Here is a 20,005-nt window from a genome sequence, read left to right on the forward strand (position 1 = left end):
AAATTAGTAATAGACGTACAGTTATTAAGAACGAAATCTGATTTTATTAATTTTAATATGCAATACTCGATACAATTTGAAACCAAGAATGCCATCATTGAATGATTCGAATATCTGTTGATATTCTCAAATTATGCGCGCGTCGATGGGAGGAGAGAAGTTGCAGGATTATAGATAATAATAATAACAATAATTCGAGATATTTTTTCAAAGTTAAAATTTATTGAAATTTACACAAATTTATATTGACTGTTAACACCATGAACAACCATCGCCTTATTGCGTGTTAAACAGTTTTGCCATGTTCTGTGAAACCTGATAAACCTTTAGCAACGGCATTTGATGTGATCCACTTTTCACACTAATTTTTTTTACAATAATTTTAGAAATTCCTTCATTAAATTCACGTATTTTGATCGAAAAAATAAATAAATGAAGAACTGCTCGAAACAAAATTGTTTCTTTTTTAAATGTATCCTTTTTAATGTCATAAAAACCAGCCAGACACAAATAGTACATCCAAAGATATTTTGCTACAAATTGTTTGAACTTGTAGCAAAATATATAAGTAATGTACTTTTTGCGAAGAGACTTTTTCCTGTACCTAATATATATACATATATAAATAATATATATACATTAATATATATAAATATATATATAAATGTGTATATAAATATATATATATATATATATATATGCATGTATATGTATGTATGTAACACATTCAGCGTTACAAAGCTATAATAAAATATGAGGAAGTTATAAAACATTAGCGCACAATGATAAGAAGCCGTTTGCAGAACGACATTATGTCTGTTTTTGATAGTGTCATGGTATCTTTGTAGAAGGACAGACTGACTACAAACGAACTCATTACCTCCGAGAAGACCATTGTCAATTATAAGCAAAAACTCCCACGGTTTATAAACGATCGGACGCATGCCTACGCACGCAGAGCACATCTCCCGCCTAAAGACTCTACTAGTGCCTTATAACACTGTTGAGTATTTTGTCCAAAAGTGAGTAATTCCTTTCTAAATTTTGTTTTTTTTTTACTAAACTTGATGTATTTATTATTACTGATGTAATTATTTAACATAAAATTCTTTTCACTGCTATACGTAATTATGATCAGAAGCAATTATTTAACTTGAAATGCATAATAGACAGGTTTATTTTTTGTTGTGGAAATAAAACAATAATTAATATTAGTAACAAGCTATGTTATTAAATTTTCTATATCTAAGTGATGGCAAAATGTTTTAACTAATTACAAAAAACGAATATAATTTCTATTTAATTTTAAAGGTTAATTTTGTTAAATTTTTAAAATTCTGTCACTACTGTAGTTGCCGATATAATTAAATTAAAATCACAATAACCGCCGCATGCATTTCTGCATTGCATATCACTGGTGCAGCACACAAGGTAGTAAAATTATTTTCACATTTATCATACCCGCATTACCGCACTTGATGCGCACTTTCTATACTTTTTACCTAAGCTACATAATAAATTATTTGTAAATTATGTCACCTTACAAAACAAGATAAAATAAAATTGTTGTTTTAAAAACCAAACAAAACTTGACAATTTTGATTATACATTGTTCATTGTGTTAATTTTTCGTAACTTATATTTATTAAAATTCAATATCTTTTAATGCTCTTAATAAATTTTAATCATCATCATTATCTTTTCAACCAAAGTGCTTCTACTTCTAGAAATGTACGTTACCATTTGCGATTGGGCACTATTCACTGCAACGATAGTTATAGTAACAACTTTGCAGTTAGCAACTTTCGGCAGTAACCATTTTTATGTTGCTGTGCCAAATAAAGATCATAATTATTTTTTATAGCAGCTTAAACTGTTATGCGTGAATAAATATTTAAAATCCTTATTTTCGCAACCAATTGAGGTATTCTTAAATCGAAATGTTAAACACGCCTCGAATGCGAGATCAAACGAATATCCTCGCCTGGGGGACTTAGCCAGGCACCATAGTGCATGCCCTTGGGCGACACAAAAAGGCGAATTAGGAATCCAGAGAAATAACATCATAACGCTCGCGCCGAGGCTCCCGCGAAAGCCTACTTAGTACATATAGAGATCTAGACTAAACAAACGCTTTCAGAAATACCAAACGCGAACATTTATCAATTACAAAAATTATAATGACGTTGATATCCACTTTCAAATAAAAAAATTGCCAACAGTCAACAACTAGCCAACCAACAGTCGAATGCTAAATGTGTCTCGCTTGCAAAATACGAGAATTTTCTGTAATAAAAAAAATGAAAACTAAATATTATATAACGTTGAGGAAATCTGACACAGTGAACATAGTCTAATTCGGCACTGTTCTTGGAATGTGATAAATCATAGAAAACAATGGTTGAACTGTTCTTGAACCGTGGCAATGAATTAGTGACTGTATTTCGTGTTCAAAACTACGTGAGAATGGCCTGACTAACGTCAATTATTGTCTGAGGAGTCACACTTAAGGCCATGCTCGGATGCGAATGAAAATACCTTCGCATATTATTAAGTATAATTTTCAAAGGACGAGTATTTGTACGAGGATGACTGATGATGACTGTTTTTACGAATCGTGTAATATTTATATATCAATTTCAGCAAAATACTTTGCTGAATGAAAAATATATTTGAGTTCTTTAAAATTTTATTTCAGATGATGTTAAATTTACTGTCCACGTTATTATTATTTTGTTGTGCTATTGCTGCGCCACTAAATGGGATGCTGCCAACAGAAAATATTGAAAACTTGTCTTTGCATCGACCATCAAAGCAAAAAAGTCCGATAAAGGATGATTTAAAAGCAGCAGCAACGTCATGTACGTATAACCTGTAATTTTTAACATTGTAGTCACAAACGCTGTTGTATATTCGATTTATTTACAATAATATTTTTACTCGGCTCCGACAAAAGTTCACGTATCTGCGGTAAATTTTTTTTTACATTAGAAAGAGTTTATAAAGACTGAAGTTCAATTTTGTTATTTTTCAGATACTCATCAGTACTCAGATTGGGGCGGAATTTCTCCTGGTGGATACGAATACAGTGTCACCGGCATTGGCGTAATTAATGACAAATATGATGCAAATATTGGTGGATACAATTATAAAAATAAAGGATATGCCGGATATGTAGGGAACGAAGGCTTTTTCCCTAGCACAGGATATGACGGGGGTGCATGGCCCAGTAATAATATAGAATACGGGAGTTTTAGAACATATGGAGGATATAGTGGAAGCGCGTATGAAGGCAATGGTGGTTATGGAGGTTATGGAGGCAATGGGGGTTTAAACTCTTATGATGGTTATAATAATCCCTTCTACCAGGGCTCAAATCATTTGGGCTACGGTTATTACAACAAGCGGCCCGGGTACAGCAACGTTTACAGCGGTATTACCCCAAGCTTGGTAACGGGATACAGAGGATACTCTAAAAAATAAAACCACCATAAAATTGCATACCTTATATAAGAACCAAAGTCGTTTCCAAAGTAATTAATATGTTATGATAATTATATCCGAGTTAACTTTTACAATAGTTTTTTTTTAATGTCATAAAATAAATATTTAATAATTTTTATGTGTTTCACTTTTAATTTAAAAAAATACAAAAATTTTCGTTTTCTCACAAATTAATGTAATCAAAGGGTGCCTGGAACAAAATCGCATTCGCAACAGTGCAATTTTACCGAATAAAAAGATTTAATGAAATCTTGCATAACTTCTAACCTACAAAAATTGCAATGGTTTACTCTGTAATGGATTTGTCGTGAATAATATATTATTTGAATTTTTTTAACTCTTGGTAAAATATACTAATCAATGCTGCATATACAAATTAATGGGGAGATAATAGTTTACTAGTCTGGATGCTAAAACTTATTTTAAAATACTTATTTAAGTAGTGACTACTTTTTTCACTTTTAGCCTTCCAGAATGTATTTCAAATAATGTAACTTAGGCACTTATGTATAAAGACAGATACTGATCAACTGATCAACCATTGCCTAGTAAAAAGCTGAAAATAAGCAAGAACTTTTGGAAGTCCGTCCTCCAATAATGCTGCTATATTGCACTTTTAGATCAACCACACTAATTTGTAATGAATTACCTACCTTTAGTAAATTAATACAAGGAGAAAATAAAAAAAATTACTACAACCAAGAGGTTCTGTCTTTATTAGTGAAATTCGCAACTAAAATGCAACCACAGTGAAAAAGATTTTAAAGTCAATATAGGCGATACATAGTTATACCTACTAGATGTAATAAAATATATAATTATCAACACGTATCTATCTATTTTCTTTACGATCTTGAATTGTCATAAATATAATGAAAAAAAACATAATTAATGATCTTTTACAAGAGACCTAGCTATCCTGCTGAGTTACAACTGTGCTTTGTTTTCAGTTATGCAATTACAATTTTTTTCTAATTTAGCTTACAGATCACTTATTGGATTATAATTGTTGTAATGGGACTCAACATAGGAGCATAATTGAAACACCTCAAAATCTAACAAACTATTAGTTCACAGTTATTCTGTGCTATTTATCTTACAAACAAAATAACCAAAGAATTGGGTACGCCATTACAGACGGAACCGCCATGGGAAGATCTATCAAAAAATTAATATCGTGTAGAACTTTTAATTTTTAGCAACGTAAGCCGGTAGATGCGGCGCGCCTAGCGAGTTAAAGGTGAATAAGTATAAGTAATATTCGTAGTATATATAAATAACAGGTAATTTTTATTTACGTAATCTAACACAATTCTGAAAGAACAGATGACTACTAATAAAAAGTCACCAAAGCCTTACATTCAATTGAAAAACTAGTTATAGTTTAATAACTTTATTACTATCAACAGAACATACAAGTTGCAATCAAATATGCCATTTCTGTTAAAATTGTTACATATCGTAAAATTGAAAATTAAAAACTTACAAGATATAATGAGCCATCAAAGAAGGATTTGCTACTCGGACCCAGATGCACTAGTTTGCTTTTTCATTGACTTTAGCGCCCTTTCGCGTAATTTTTTTTCCAAATCTTCATTATTAACTTTCCCTTCTTCCTCCTCTTCTTCAGCTTCTTCACTGTCTGAAGAATCATCCTTCTTCTTTGATGCTTTCTTATGTTTCTTGTGTTTCTTGTGTTTTTTAGAATGCTTCTTATGCTTCTTAGCTTTTTTGGACTTTTTGGGCTCGTCACTGTCAGAATCAGAATCGGAATCTGAAACTTTCTTTCTGGCTTTCTTTTTAGTTACTTGATCACTGTCTGAAGAGGAATCTTCTTTTTCCCGTTTTTTAGCTTTTTTCTCATTGTCATCTCGTGATTTAGATTTCGTCTCTTCAGAATGCTTAATTTTGGCAGGTTTTTCCTCCGCTTTGCGAGACTTGTTATTATCAGGAGAAACGGCCTTCTCCTTTCCAGTTTCAGATTTTTTGCGTCTTATTTCTTTTTCTGAACTGCTTGAGTCATGTTTAATAGATTTTTTCTTAGTAGACTTTGCATCACTATCAGAACTGTCGTCATGAGAATCCTCAGAATTATCAGCTTTTTTTGTTTTTGATTGTTTAATTTCAGCCTTTTCAGCTTTTGTATGTTCAATATTAGCATCTTTGCTCTTTTTCTTAGACTTCTTCTCGCTGTCAGACTCCTCTGGAATGTTCTTTTGTTTTGTTTTTGAACTCTTGTGTTTAACTTCTTCTTCAGAACTTGATTCTGAACTAGAAGATCGAGCACGCTTCTTTTTAGATTTTTTCGCCAATTTCTTCTTGGTACTTCTCTTACTCTTTTTCTTCCTATCCTCTTCAGAATCACTAGAAGAAGAATCTTCGGAATCACTGTCACTGGAAGAGCTTTCTTTTTTAGCTTTTTTAGCTCTCTTTGAGGTAGCTTTTTCCTTCCTCTTAAGCTTCTGCTTGCTCTTAGCCTTAGTAACTTCTTCACTTGTTTCACTTTCACTGTCTGATTGGTGAGCTTTACGTTTAGATTTTTTGGCTTCTTGAACCTTGCTATCATCTTCATTCTGTTCTTTTCCTGAAGCATCATCTGCAGATCTGTCAGATTTTTTATTATTTTCAATTTCATGTTTCCGAAGAAAAGGTGATGGAGTACGTGATAAACTCTTTGAATATTCCCTTAAAGTAGGAATGGGAATAAAATCTTCTCTGTCATCATCATCTGATAAATTTGCTGGCTTAACCTCACCACTATCATTAACAGTAGCGGATTTGTCATTTGCAACAGATGATTCTCGACTTGTACTCGAAATATGGTCTTTCGAGTTCCTTTCGGGCGGGATAGAGTTACGCTCCAGAGGCTTTTGTAATTTTTCGATGTTTTCTGCAAAATAAAACGATTTACTTTAATAAACTTTCTACATATTAGACTACTCCTTAACAATAATCAAAGATAATCGTTACCTTTTCTCGGAATAGACACTGATTTTTCCAGCCGTTCTTTAATTATGTCACTGGATCTTCTTTCGCGAGACTTTCTTTCCTTAGATCTCCTGTCCCTAGTGCGGTCTCGTGACTTTCTCTCCCTACAACATTTTGTAGTTTTTAGTAACATCATAATAGCAAATAATAACTTTAATCGGTAATTGTTTTGTTATTTTTAAATGATTTAATTTCACTTTTAATATCAATTTACTGCTAAAAATAGTTACCCCTTTGGCCTATAACCACGAGTCAGACTTGTGGTAAAGAATTTGAGCCATAAACAAGTCACAAGTCAGATTCATGGTTAGGAATTTGTACATAAAATGCCGTCTACAATTTTAAAAAGCGATTAGAGTTATTGCTAACCATCTCATTACATAATTATAAAAGACAAGAAACATTATTGAATGGAGATATACTAATGAGGCTACAAGCCCAACATTGGGGTCACTATACAAAACAGATTCTACGCCAATGGTAAAAATCTTGCAAAGTATGTACGAAACACAAAAAAAGATGTGAAAATGCGAATGTAAGAAATGACATGGTATATGTAACGCAACGCGTCATTGTTTTAAAAGATACCTTACAATTGAAGACTACTAATTTTTATTTAATTAAGTAAGTATTCATTTATATATTGCTATTGATTCATTATCTATTTTGAAATAATAAATTATTTTTGTCAACTGATCAATTGATTTTAATTGTGTACCAAGAAAGACATCTAAAAAAAATTGTATGTTTTAATTAATTCTTTTCGTTGCACTGAAATATACGTGTGATTGAACAGTTAAATGGCTCGACGCGCTACCCATTTTTTTTAAAACTATGTCTCGCAAAATTGGCACGAATTTTGTAGGCCAAGAGGTTAATTATATAGCATTGGAAAAAAATTACAGCTTCCAATGATTGTGTGACCACAGATCACATCTTAAATTTCAATTTTAACAACAGAAATACAGCATGCTATTTACCTTGATCTATCCCTAGAACGGCGATCTCTAGATCGACGATCCCTGGAACGACGATCACGAGAGCGCCTCCCCGAACGACGATGTGACCGAGAACGTCTGCGTGAACGAGAACGACGGCGGTCTCGAGACCTAACGAATAATAACAATTATTCATGAAAAATAACAACACGTCTTAAAATAATATGCAATCTGTCCATATCTACATTAAGTAACAAAGCTGTATATTAAATAATACTAACAAACAGATTAATATATGTCAAAAAATACTGTTAGTACTTTAACTTTAGAAACTTTTATCTCAATAAGAAATTATAACATTCTTGTGCATTATTACTATTCACTGTTTGCACTCATATATGTGTATTTTACATTTATTACATATATTACACATTATTTATACATATTTAAAAACATTATGATTAAGTTTATGGAAGGAACATGTAATCAAGTGGTTTGTTCATGTAGTAGTAAAAAGCCAATAGTTATGCCTCTTGAAATATTAGCCCAAAATAATATGAAAAGATGAAAAATAAGCAAGTGATACACTAAGAATAAAAGAAATTTAGAGATTTAGTATGATCTTTACAGATATCAAAATCATGTAACAGTTGAGTAGTAAAAAAATATAATGATAAATCTACCTACTAGGGTATAAAAATATGCCCTACAATATAGCATGAATACAGTAATGATACAGATGTTATGTATCATTATAACAAATAATGACAGCAATATATGGCAGTATGCATATTATTAGGACATTACAACCTTAATAAAGTGATCATGAACAGCCAGAAAAAAGGACTAAATCATCCAATTGTTAAAGTTAGTAGTTGGTTATATTGGAGAGACAGTTTTGATATATGTAGCTAAGTAACCAAAATATTTATTAGTATTCAATAAAAAATGTTAATATTGAACACATCTTCACTTGTTGTTTTTGAAATACCATATAATTACTTGTGAAACATATCAATCGATTTTAGCACAAGTGATATTCTAGAACTGCGATGCTCAGAGAGATATTGAAAGAATATCACACTGGCGCTCGTCAACTTGTGCTATAAAATTATGTCTTCTCTACAAACTGTCCCTAGTCAGGATATCTAGTTAGTTTTTTTTTAAAGTGCCAATGTTTGATGATAAAAAATCATTTAGTAGCTAATGGATTATAAATAAAAAAAATGATAAAGTGACTTATAATAAACGAAAGCAAAAAAAGGCAAAAAGCATAAGAACTTGAAACGTAAATATTACCTGTCTCTTGAACGTCGTCGAGAGCGCGAACGAGAACGTCTACGTCTTTCAAGCGATCGACGACGCTCTCGGGACCTTTTTAGAAAAAGGCATTAAAGAAATACTGTGCATAAAATTCCTAAAGAAAATAATAAAATCTCTAGCAATCCTTTTATATAACTAAATCTACTTTAATGTAACAGTGGAAACTTGCAAAACTGTAAAGCTACTCTAAATCACTAATGTATTACTTATGCCAATCAGACAAATTTTATTTTATACCATATTATTTACCTTTAAAAAAACTTCATAAATCGTATAACATTAACACATGCTTGAAATTTTATGAAGTGAGCCTATTATACTTATTTATAAAATTTGTTAAAATCGTTAAGTGCCAAAATTCCATAGTTTGGAATAATTAAGTTATTGAAAATTAATACAAATTATAGTTTGGTATAAAACAAAATTACTTGTATAATGCCATCAGCAACACTCATAAAATATTGTAACCTATAATAGATCGAAAATCAATATATTTCAAAGTTAAGAAAATTAAGCATTGTTACCTCTCTCGTCTGTCTCTTTCACGTCGGCGACGTTCCCTTTCGCGCTCCCTTTCACGTTCGCGTTCTCTTTCACGACGATCAAGTGACCTGCGACGGCTGCGGCGTCTAGATTTGCTCCTAAACATAATTGATATATAATTGATATACACAACAAATTTAATAATGTAATAAATTGCGGAAAAGGTTCCTTCACACTTATGGGTCATTTTGATCGATGCCTTTTTGCCTTCATTTTAAGTTTGGTGGTTAAATCCATTGCAAAAAATTTCCTTAAACCTCCCCCCGAGTATTACGTAAGCCCCGAGCGCCGTACCCGATTCCACTACACACGACGCTTTGATGAACCTGGCACCCCACATAAAGAATCTATTAAATTATAAGAGTTTTATTTTATAACTAACTTTTAGTATTAGTCTAATTTATTTTGAGCCTGTAAGAACTCACAGAAAATTTCTGAAAAAAAAATCACAAGGACCACCAGGACCTCAAAAAATTTTTCTTCGGAACGGGGCGTTAGGCAAAATTTCAAAACAAAAACTCAGCAAATCTATTTATCTAGGAGATTTTAGGTTGCTGCTAACTAACATCTGGAGACATTATCTACGTACATAAGTACATCATAATTTGTGCACGTAATGCACGTAATGCACATACATCCACAAACATTCAAATGTGTATATGTATACACATGTATAGTATTACTGCAAACATTCTTCATATGCGGCGTTTATATATACAGTTATATATTTTTATTACTTATGAAATAAAATATTTTTTTCAAATATGTTTTAACAATATTACCTCTCTCTGCGTGAACTGCGTCTTGGACTGACACTTGTTGATGAATCTCGATTGGAACGATATTGACGCTTCTTATGAGACGAACGTTTTTTTGCACTGCCATCTATAACAAGGTTTTAAATGCCAAAAAAAATTAAATTCATATTTTATATAATTTATTTGTACAACATTTTTGAGGAAAAATATGAAAGAACAAATTTAATGGTATACCTTCATTTTAAATTTTAATAAAAACTCAAATGTAAATAATAAAGTAATACATAAAGAATGTAAAAGTTGAATATTAAACAACTGGAACTTTTCAAGTATTTTATAGCTAAGTTTTATTTGACAAAACATTAGCTACCAATTGAAAACCACTATGGAAGCTTGTCTCAAACTAAGCTTGAACAATGAGTTTACATTTCTTTAAAACTCATGAATATTATTAATAGCAAAATATTCTTACACCCCCTATTGTAAATATTATGATTAAGAATTTGAATTCTTTTTGAAATTTGGCTTATTACCCGAAAATTCCACAAGAGTTTGAATCGATTTAGTACAATTTCTAATTATAATTAAAGTGGCTTTTGTATACACAAACATGTAATATAATTTTATGTTTTAAAAGTTTATATTCAAGCATCAAGTACAAATTCTTAAAAAATAACACAGCGTGCAAAGGACAGGAAAACATTTGAAAAGTTTTAACATTTTTATGAATTTAAAACTTACTAGTGGTCGGTACCCAGTGTTCCCCAGTGTTGACCGCTAGTTTGTAATACAAAAAAAAATTCAAATATTATTTTGTCCAAAGGTCTAAAAACCAATTTTATTACAAAAAGCATTTATAATATGTTTTCATAACTACATGAAATTTCCCTATTAATTATCAATATTTTATCTCATATAAATGTACTAGTTGCAATAATCAACAAACAGGTAACATATATAGGTAACTTTGTACACCAAGTGGTCCAGGTGAACCACACCACAGGGTTTTAAAGGAAACTCCACTGGGTCCCCGCTGGCGTGGCAAAAAAACAGGGGTTCCTAATTTGAGGAGCACTAAAATTTATCCGCTTTTGATAATAAAAACCTAAAATGTTAGCAGATAATATTTTGAGAAACTCAGCAGCTGTTACTTGTAAAAATTGAATATTCCTTGAGTACAACATTAAGTTTGATAGAAAAACTTTTTTATCACTCACAGCAAAATTAACTAACCAATTAACGCACACTTTTTTTTTCGAAACCTAGTTCTTGGTTGAAACTCAGCTGTAACGCAAATTTAGTCTTCACATTTTTTTGGAGTTTTGGGGAAATATTACAAATATAGCTGCAAAGGGTCCACTCGAACCATCTTAATTTTGAAAGTGGTCTATGGGGAAAAAAGTAAAGTACCTGCTGATCTAGAAAATTACTAGGTTGAATAAAACTAAATAATAAAGGATAATAATAATAGAACTTACGAGAAGAAGCAGAAGATGAGCGCCGTTCACTTGATGAATGGCGCGTTTTCTCGGGTGCCTTCACTTCAACTTCATTTTGAACTGCTCCAGTTGACCTTACAATACAAATATGTTCAAGACTGGTTGGGCTTATACAAAAAAACATTCAACACTGCTTAGTAACAACTTATCAAAATAATTGGTGGATATTATAACTTTTTATTTCTACTATATATAAACACACAGCCAACCCAATGTTTAAGACTGTTAGTAAGTTTCATGGCTATGAAGCTATAGAGCACCTCTTCTGCATATTATATCATGGTGATTAAATATTTTGTAAATGGTACTCTTTTTATAAATACTTTCAGTTATCTTCCTGTTAAGGTGTTTTCTAACACCAATAATAAAGTTCACAGCCCAGTCCTTGGCCGGTAAAGCCATAAATTATGTTGACCGTTATAGATTCTTTTTTTTTGTCAACTGAAATTTAGGATTGTTGTAGCTTCCTATTCGTATTCAAGGAGTTCACTGTAGTCAGAGCTCATGCATATACTGGTGAAGATATTAAAATAAAATAATGCGAAAAATAGCAGTGACACTCATTCTACACAAAATAAAGCCAAATCTGAACCTTCATTTATCATTAATTTGAATTTGACAAAGACTTTTGTCCATAACATAATAATCTGTTACAAGGAAAATAATCATCTTTTCACCTAGCAATACAAACAAATAATCAAAAGTCTCAATCTGCACTCAAATGCAACTGAATTGACTCTAGTACTGAATTGACTCTACAAAATGTTACATATTATATTTATTTTCTAAAAGCCTAGCAAAGGTATATTCGATCGGAACTTCTTTTTTAAAAAATAAAATTAGACTATGTATTGAATTTGTCAGGTGTCGATTTTAGGACTATTTCTAATGGAGAGTGATTCGCCTTGAATCGATTTTGGAAATCCGCTTGTCTAATCCTAGAAATCTGGCGAGCAGCAATTCCGCCGATGCCTAAGCGAGAACAAATTCTATAATCAACGATGTCCCTTGCGTTGTTAATTTGTTTTTCTCGGACACGTCGCCACATGTTTATGTAATCTTCCAGATAGCTTGTTCTTCAAAGAGAAGTTTAAGAAATACTTGAAATCTATAGCTTTGCTCGCGCATTAACCTGCAATAAGCCAGCTGTTGTGTTTGTAACTACCTTTAAACTAAAATAAGTACCATTAAAATACGACTGGCAGTTTTTAAATTATCACTATAATATGAACTTCGAAGTTCACTTGGTGCCGAAGAAGTGTTGTGCATACAGCAAGTATTTTAAGTGGCAATTAAAGCTCTTGCTTTTTATTACAAGTATTATTTGATTTTCCTTCTTGGATGGAGGCAGTCTTGAACTTTTATCTAATATGTCTAACAATTAATTATGAATACAAGTAACATGTTTTAATATTTTTAAGTAAACATAGATTTTTATTATTCTTCAATAGATAATTCACATACTTATCTGGAGATGCTGATCTAGACTTATGACCATCTTCAACAGGCTTCTCTTCTGTTGATGGGCCTTCTATCTTATCCTCTTTCACTATTTCAGCTGATGAGTTATGGCTATCTTCTGGCTTCTCAGTTTCTTCTTTCTTCTCTGGTGATTTGCCATTTTCTTTAATAAATGGATGAAAGTAAATAAAAATGGGTTCATATGCAATTGTTTAAAACTCATATTTAATTAGCAACAGTCTGTTATAAAAAATCTGTATTTTTATTCTAGGAAATAGTTTTAACTGAAACAACTCTTTAGGATAAATTCAGAGAAACAAAAGATAGCAAAATATGAAATTATTACTGTCATAAAAAATATTAGTTGGTCACATGACATGACATGTTTTTACAATATAGACCATACTCAATATTATTGAGAATTGATTTAATAATATTTGTTATGGAAATGTGGTAAATATTTTTTTAAATACCTTTAGGCTCTGGTAATTTAATGTCATCGACATTTGAAGGTTTTGATTGACTCTTTTCTCGGCTGCGTCGTCTTGACCGACGGGGACTTCCCCCATTGCGATGTCTGAAAAAATATTTTCTCTATAGACTTACTACTTCATGACCTACAACACCCAAATGATGTAAAATTAAAAAAAAATCAAATTTCTGTACATGTACATGTTTCTATTGTTTTTATTTAGCTTTGAAATTATATTTATGCAAATGAAAAATGCGTTAGGGTACCACAAAACTGGTCATTGTGGCGATCTTTAGGGCATGCTATGCTTTACAGTACGCGTCTATTGGCTGACATGTATGAATAAAAGTAAGAAATACTTGTAAATGTATTTAAGGAGTTCACTAAACATACATACACACAAAGTATAATTACACAAAAGACATGGTCAGTTCAACATGGACCTGCACTTCCTAAAACATCATTTACATCAATGAATCAAACCCAACCTTTTCATATAACAGCCAAAATGTTATTAGGACAGTGACCGCATTTCATGTACATAAACACGTTTTTTTTAATTTTCTGTCATATTTATTAGTACTACTATTTAATTTTTTAAGCGGTTAAACATTCTGCTTAAAAAAACAGGTAGGGCATTGTTCATGATTGTTTGGAAGGCTTTGACAACATGCACACGCATTTTTTTAAATTCTTTGAAGTTTGTACTTAAATTTTTGAAGAAACGTACCAAGTTAGCACTTTTCTTAAATTAGATTTACTGAGGTAAGGTTGCTTGGTAATACATAAAAATAAAATCCACCACAGCTTTATAATATCTCCATGCTAAACAAAATCTTTTTGTATATCAGATTGCAAATCAAATTTACAACTCAGGTTTTTTTTAAATTGTAGTTGTGATGGATGAATTATGATTATGTTTGCAACATAGCTTGAGCACCTTACATTCATTATATACACAATTAAACAATAGAGTGACTACATTGCTCATAGTTTAACAATTCTGTTTAGATTGTGTTCACTTGAACAATTCCCCTGCCTTCCGCTACTTAATGGCTGCAATGTGACGTCAAGTGGAATGGCTATAATTTTTGCATGGGCGGCAACAAAGTGGTTAATGGGTTGCATATGGTCCCCATGTGTTGAATGTTGAGATTCTCAGAATTATTGGTGTTGTAACCTTAATATTCAGTACCACCCTAAAACATGAACTATAATATGAACTATCATGATTTATTTTATTTGTGGACGTTAAGTATGCCCCAAAAGAAATCGACCCTAACAAAGATATTTACACTTTTTATGAAATTCAAGTAGTTCTAGTACCATTGAACTGAAATGAAGCCCTATAACAACGATTTTTATACTAACTTCCTGTCAGCAGAACGATCACGGGACCTTGAGCGTGAACGGCGACGCTCGCGAGATCGGCGACGGCTGCGCGACCGCGACCTAGACCGGCGACGATCCTTCTCTTTATCCTTCTGCTCCTCCTGTGACAACAAATTACCACTATACTTTCACAGGACCAGAACTAAGGTCCGCTGACCTTCGAGCTCGAAGAATTACTGATCTGATGTGGCAGTGAGCGATGAGCCTCGCTAGTGCAATCGACGGCCGTTGGGGTTGAAAGTTTCTCGAAAAGTGACGATCTAGTAGACGCGGCGAGGGCACACCCCCCAATATGGACCAATGACACAGTCAGACACATCAGGTCACTTGAAGCGGACAGCGCTAGAGCGGTCATCGTGGCGATTTTTTGGAAGGTCTATGCCTTGCAAAGGACGTTTATCGGTTAACATGACAAAGATGATTACTCTAACCATAGTGACTTTCAAATAAAGTTATATTGACACATTGTTAAAAATGTTTTTTATTACAGGAATACTCTCTATTGCCTCAAGAAAAGCGTTTTATAGTTAGTATTTTTTTCTATCAGTTTAAAAATAACAATAACCAGTTTCAGGTTTTAGGTTTATTAGCATGGCAACAAGACTCAGATTATTGCTCGATATTATAGGCACGTTATAAGATTTTAACAATTTAAAACTAATATATTAAATTTATAGCATTTATCAAGATTAATGTAAAAAAATGGTATAAGAAAGAGTTTTTTTAATTAAGAATTTAAAAATAAAAACTTCTTTTTTAATGGACATGAAATATTTGGTTCAATAAAAGAGTAGTCTGTATCAATAGAGGACAATGCTTATCTTGTTAATTTTTCAATGTTAATATTAGCAAACAGTCTTTGAATAGACTACTAGAAATAATTTATTTATTGTGAAAGTTAGTTCTCTAAAAAATCTAAATTCGCATTATCACCAAAAATATCTGCGAAATTAGTTTTGTATTAATTAAAAATAAAAGTAAAATTTTATTTTATTTTAATATTCACCATTCTCTTTTTTATCTCTTCTTTTTTTTGCTGAGTGAAAGACTCTGGTATCCCATTCTCGCTGGCCTGAGCACTGAGCAGCAACTCCCACAGCTCCCCCATAAACAGCCGCGCGTTCTTGCCGTTCAGGAATCCCGTCAAATTGATCTGCATTTTCTTTGGACAAGGGAACTAGGAGCCGAGGATACGGATCGGGAAAGAAAACATAATCTTATTATTAAGCTATTCAAAGAAAATAGTAATATACCTGTCAGTGGTTAAGGATTTCCCCTCTCTATCATGTTCAATGGATACTTGTATATATCGATATAGACAAAAAGATATTCGAAAGCCGTTAAGAGCGCCAGTTTAAGAGAAATATAATGTGTATTTCAAAAGGCATCAATATGACTCGTGTAGGGAAGCGAAAGCTATGTACATCGTAATTTAACAGAGATGTTGCTGGTACAGCTGCGAAGCTGAAGTCTTCGACAGCAGCAAGAACTCGCCGCCGCGCACGGCGCCGGGATAGAAGCTCAGCTACGCCGCGAAGATTACACGTAGCCAGCATACATTTCTCCCTTCACTCTTCAAACGCTTGCATCTGTAAGGGGTTTGCGAACACAACCACATTATGCTGAACGCAAAGCCTAACGAACGAGGCTTCCCCGTCACGAGTCAAATTGCTCTTAACGTCTTCTGGTCGTTCTGAAGTTCCTATATACACTTCAAGCAAATATCACCACATCTCTTATGGTTTTATATTATCATTAAGTAATTTCCCCGTAAATACCGATTCAGAATGCTAAGGGCGTCCGTAAGAGTGGGCCGCGACGCGCTGCGACGGCTGGCGACGGCTGGCGGCGGCGGCAGCGGCGCGCTAACCGGTGGGGGCCATAAAAATATCCATACGCAATCAATATACATATAACAAAATTCAATTGCAGTTTCTTTAATACAGCTACCCCAATTACCAAAATATTTCTTTTTTCATAAATATTGACTGCAAAGAAACTGCAATGATTACATTCCTGTATTACGAATTATGAATAAAAAAAAATTTGGCCTTAATCACCTTCTCTTCAAGTTGATTGTTGACATAATCAATGACTACATCATCTTCCATCTTCAATATTTCAGTGATCTTCTGGGTAATCCATGGCTTCAGCACATCAAGCTTCACCTTGGACATGTCCACCTGTTATTTGTTAAATATTTGTTAAACCTTGACCTTTTTTTAAAATTCTTCAAATTGTTCTAGTTTTGTTCCATTCTTAGATACCATCAATAAGAATGTATGATACCAATAATAAGTATTTTTTTCATTTTTTAGAGTGAATTGGATTCATTAGTTTAACCAAATATGGTGTTAATGCTAAATTAGACTAAACAATTTTCCTTACTTAATATAATGAAATAGTTGTAAAATGTTGATTAAACATAATTACCTGTTGAGTCAAACAATCACCAAATTTCATCTGCTTCATCAACTTCTTCTCCTTGTCACTGAAGCGAGTATCCTGCTCAGTACTAGTTCCCTGTAAATATCCAAAAAATAAACTGTGTTTTAGTTTATGACAACATGAAAAATCTGTTTATTATTGGTTGTAGTTTATTCAATTTGTTTATATGTACATTTTTAACAGTTCAAAAGTATTAAAGAAGCATGTTAAAATTAAATGTGACATGTAGATAAAAATTTCAAATTATTTTTATTGATAAAAAGAAGAAAGAGATCTTCAGAACCATTAAAAGTTCTTGAATAACATTCACAATATTATGTAGTGATTTTAATAATGGCTAATCTTAATCTGAAATAAATACACAAATTTGTGTAGAAAATTGGTCTGTGGCCTGTAAATGCCAGTGGCGTAGCTATGGTATTTGGGGCCTGGGGCAGATTGTGGCTTGGTGCCCCCCCCCCCCCCAAAGAGTCTAAATAATTTCAAAATAATAATAAATATATATAAAATAACATGAGATCTTAATAAAATTTATTGGGAAAATTTAAAAACGAACATTCCTCGCCTTTTGGCCTGCAAAGTCAATAATCACATTTTCAAAATCAATAGTGTCGACTAGTTCATGTTCTATTGACATTATTGCAAGATTATTTAATCTATTTATATTTAATGACAATCTTACAATAATGTAATAATTTATTATTTTGTCATTTAGGGCCCTTTTAAAAAACACTTTATGTGTTTTGCGAATGAAAAGCTTAAACACTGTGTATATTATAATTTGTAACGGTTTACTTTTTTTTTAATCTTCATATTATTTAACAACTTTTTTAGCACAAAAATAGTAAAATTCGATATTCTTTTTATGTTATTTACTTTAAATTATGGTTTTCATTTTTCTTTTAACATTTCATTATTCATCATTTAAAAAAAAATTAAAAAAAATTATTTTCAGCTTTGGTGCCCCCCCTGCTTGTGGTGCCTGGTGCGGCCGCCCCGCTCGCCACCCCCTAGCTACGCCACTGGTAAATGCTAAACTTAAAACACCATTTAATCAAAAATTCTATTTAGTCATAATTTTACTATTCTGTAAATGAAAATATAACGCGTTTAAAATATAACTACTGCCAATCAGATAGTTTTATTGCATATACATATATATACATGCAGTCCTTAGTAAGCCGTAAAAATAATCTTAATTTCACGTAGTAAAAATTATTTAAAAGGATGTGATATGTATTACTTTTCTATACCTTAGACAATTAACACTTAGGATGATAGTAAAAATACATGTGTAAATTTATCATGTTGATATTGTATATCATTATTCAAATAAAACAATAGAAAATCACACAAAATTTCTTACCGTGTACATCATCATGTTTGAATAATGTATATAATCGATAAAATCCGAAGCGACGGCTTCGATGAAGCCTTCGAGAGGTGTAATACCCCTTCAAATTAACTGACCTACTAAATAACCAAAAATAATAATAGTCTTTGTAACCATTAACATTAATTACTTAAGTGGCCCAAAATGTAATTCCATTTTGTTTAAATTTAAAATTCACGGAATAATGCAAGCACAACGCCTCCAGAAATGTGTCCAACCTCCATATTGAAAACAAGATGGCTTCCACGCGTTCTTCTAGGCGGGTAGGGGAGGGTGACTAAAAATCAATATACAATTACATTAATAGACATCTACGCCTGTTTTCTTTTGTGCTGATATCATACGTGGTCAAAATAAATAAAACAAAAGTTGAAAATAATTCTAGGGCCATCAATCAATGACAGGAAATCAAATTTTACTTCTTTCCTTTTTACTTAGTTAATATTAATAAATCATATACACAATATTAAAAAAATCATTGTTAATTATGTTTAAATGATAGGATATTTTATTATATTGAAAGACGCTTTTAGACGCAATGGATTTTATTACAGTGGTTATTTTGCCGATAAAAACCAAGCATTTATTCTATTGTGCCTTGGGAAAAATTGAATATTTTTCAGATAACGAATGCAACTATCGTCTTGAAGAAATGAAGAACCTTCACAACACTGAATTAATTGAACTACGTTGTTCTTTAGTTATATTTTAGTTAATAAAACTTACGTCGTGTAAATTGAATAATATATATTAGTATTATATTAATATTTTATTGTTAGGAATTAAAAGGAATAATATTCCATGAATTATTAATGCCGCTCAAATTCAAATCATCAAATAGAATTTCTAGAAAGTAGTAAAGTGTTATAATTTGATCATTAAAGTTTCACTTTTAATTTATTGTACTCACATTATCTATTTTGAGAAGCAATTTTAATTAAAATATTTAATTCCCTGCAGCAATAACATTTAGACGTACATTATAATGATCCCCAAATAGCAAATTTTTGCACATGGTAATTTTTTTATTCTAATTACAGAAGAAATTTTATCAGGATGTGTTTGTTAGTCATGATAAGAGAATCCCGAAAAAAATGCACATATGTAGATCTAAACTTCATTTCTATAAACGCATTTTAGGTTATAAGTACATGAATAAATTGCGAACTTCTCAGAACAATTTTTATTAACAGGTTAAGCACATGGTGTCTGTCATAATTCGTCTGTTAAGTAGCGAAAAATGAATTAGGGAATCCAAGAAATTTCGAAGTAATTATGTAATTTCT

General features: G+C 31.9%; 2 protein-coding genes across 8 annotated transcripts; one reads left to right on the forward strand and one right to left on the reverse strand.

Annotated features, from left to right (window-relative positions):
* The first annotated feature begins 927 nt into the window (after positions 1-927).
* On the forward strand, positions 928-3,605 carry LOC137931239 (heterogeneous nuclear ribonucleoprotein A2 homolog 1-like). The gene is made up of 3 exons (XM_068774662.1): positions 928-1,022; positions 2,699-2,861; positions 3,035-3,605. Exons 2-3 carry the CDS (start codon positions 2,699-2,701, stop codon positions 3,481-3,483), a joined length of 612 nt encoding a protein of 203 aa, XP_068630763.1. The 5' UTR covers positions 928-1,022; the 3' UTR covers positions 3,484-3,605.
* A 1,271-nt stretch (positions 3,606-4,876) lies between these two features.
* On the reverse strand, positions 4,877-18,976 carry Srrm1 (Serine-arginine repetitive matrix 1). Of its 7 annotated transcripts, none has more exons than XM_068774785.1 (15): positions 18,693-18,976; positions 17,312-17,401; positions 16,939-17,061; positions 15,885-16,055; positions 14,858-14,979; positions 13,488-13,591; positions 13,018-13,159; positions 11,533-11,627; positions 10,796-10,831; positions 10,079-10,181; positions 9,278-9,394; positions 8,730-8,804; positions 7,473-7,601; positions 6,475-6,596; positions 4,877-6,394 (listed from the first exon to the last, which is right to left on the reverse strand). In XM_068774785.1, the coding sequence occupies exons 1-15, from the start codon at positions 18,705-18,707 to the stop codon at positions 5,022-5,024; spliced, it is 2,817 nt and encodes a 938-aa protein (XP_068630886.1). In that variant the 5' UTR covers positions 18,708-18,976; the 3' UTR covers positions 4,877-5,021. The 7 variants fall into 7 exon arrangements, with proteins under 7 accessions (XP_068630886.1, XP_068630885.1, XP_068630889.1 ...); XM_068774784.1 differs by having other exon boundaries at positions 13,018-13,177; positions 18,693-18,975; XM_068774788.1 differs by lacking the exons at positions 17,312-17,401; positions 18,693-18,976 and adding exons at positions 16,303-16,467; positions 16,657-16,743 and having other exon boundaries at positions 13,018-13,177; positions 16,939-17,026.
* Positions 18,977-20,005: the final 1,029 nt, after the last annotated feature.

Source organism: Battus philenor, unplaced genomic scaffold, assembly GCF_028537555.1.
Source record: "Battus philenor isolate CCGP_79_NKW_IND1 unplaced genomic scaffold, ilBatPhil1.0.hap1 SCAF_7, whole genome shotgun sequence".
Taxonomy (NCBI): domain Eukaryota; kingdom Metazoa; phylum Arthropoda; class Insecta; order Lepidoptera; family Papilionidae; genus Battus; species Battus philenor.

Excerpts from the sequence above, each read along its gene's own strand:
- LOC137931239 (XM_068774662.1), top strand. The coding sequence starts at position 2,699 with ATGATGTTAAATTTACTGTCCACGTTATTATTATTTTGTTGTGCTATT. Across the intron at positions 2,862-3,034 it reads AAAAGCAGCAGCAACGTCAT|ATACTCATCAGTACTCAGAT; the intron begins GTACGTATAACC and ends GTTATTTTTCAG.
- Srrm1 (XM_068774784.1), bottom strand. Across the intron at positions 10,832-11,532 it reads CTCATCTTCTGCTTCTTCTC|CGGTCAACACTGGGGAACAC; the intron begins GTAAGTTCTATT and ends ATTACAAACTAG. Across the intron at positions 8,805-9,277 it reads GAAAGAGACAGACGAGAGAG|GTCCCGAGAGCGTCGTCGAT; the intron begins GTAACAATGCTT and ends TTTTCTAAAAAG.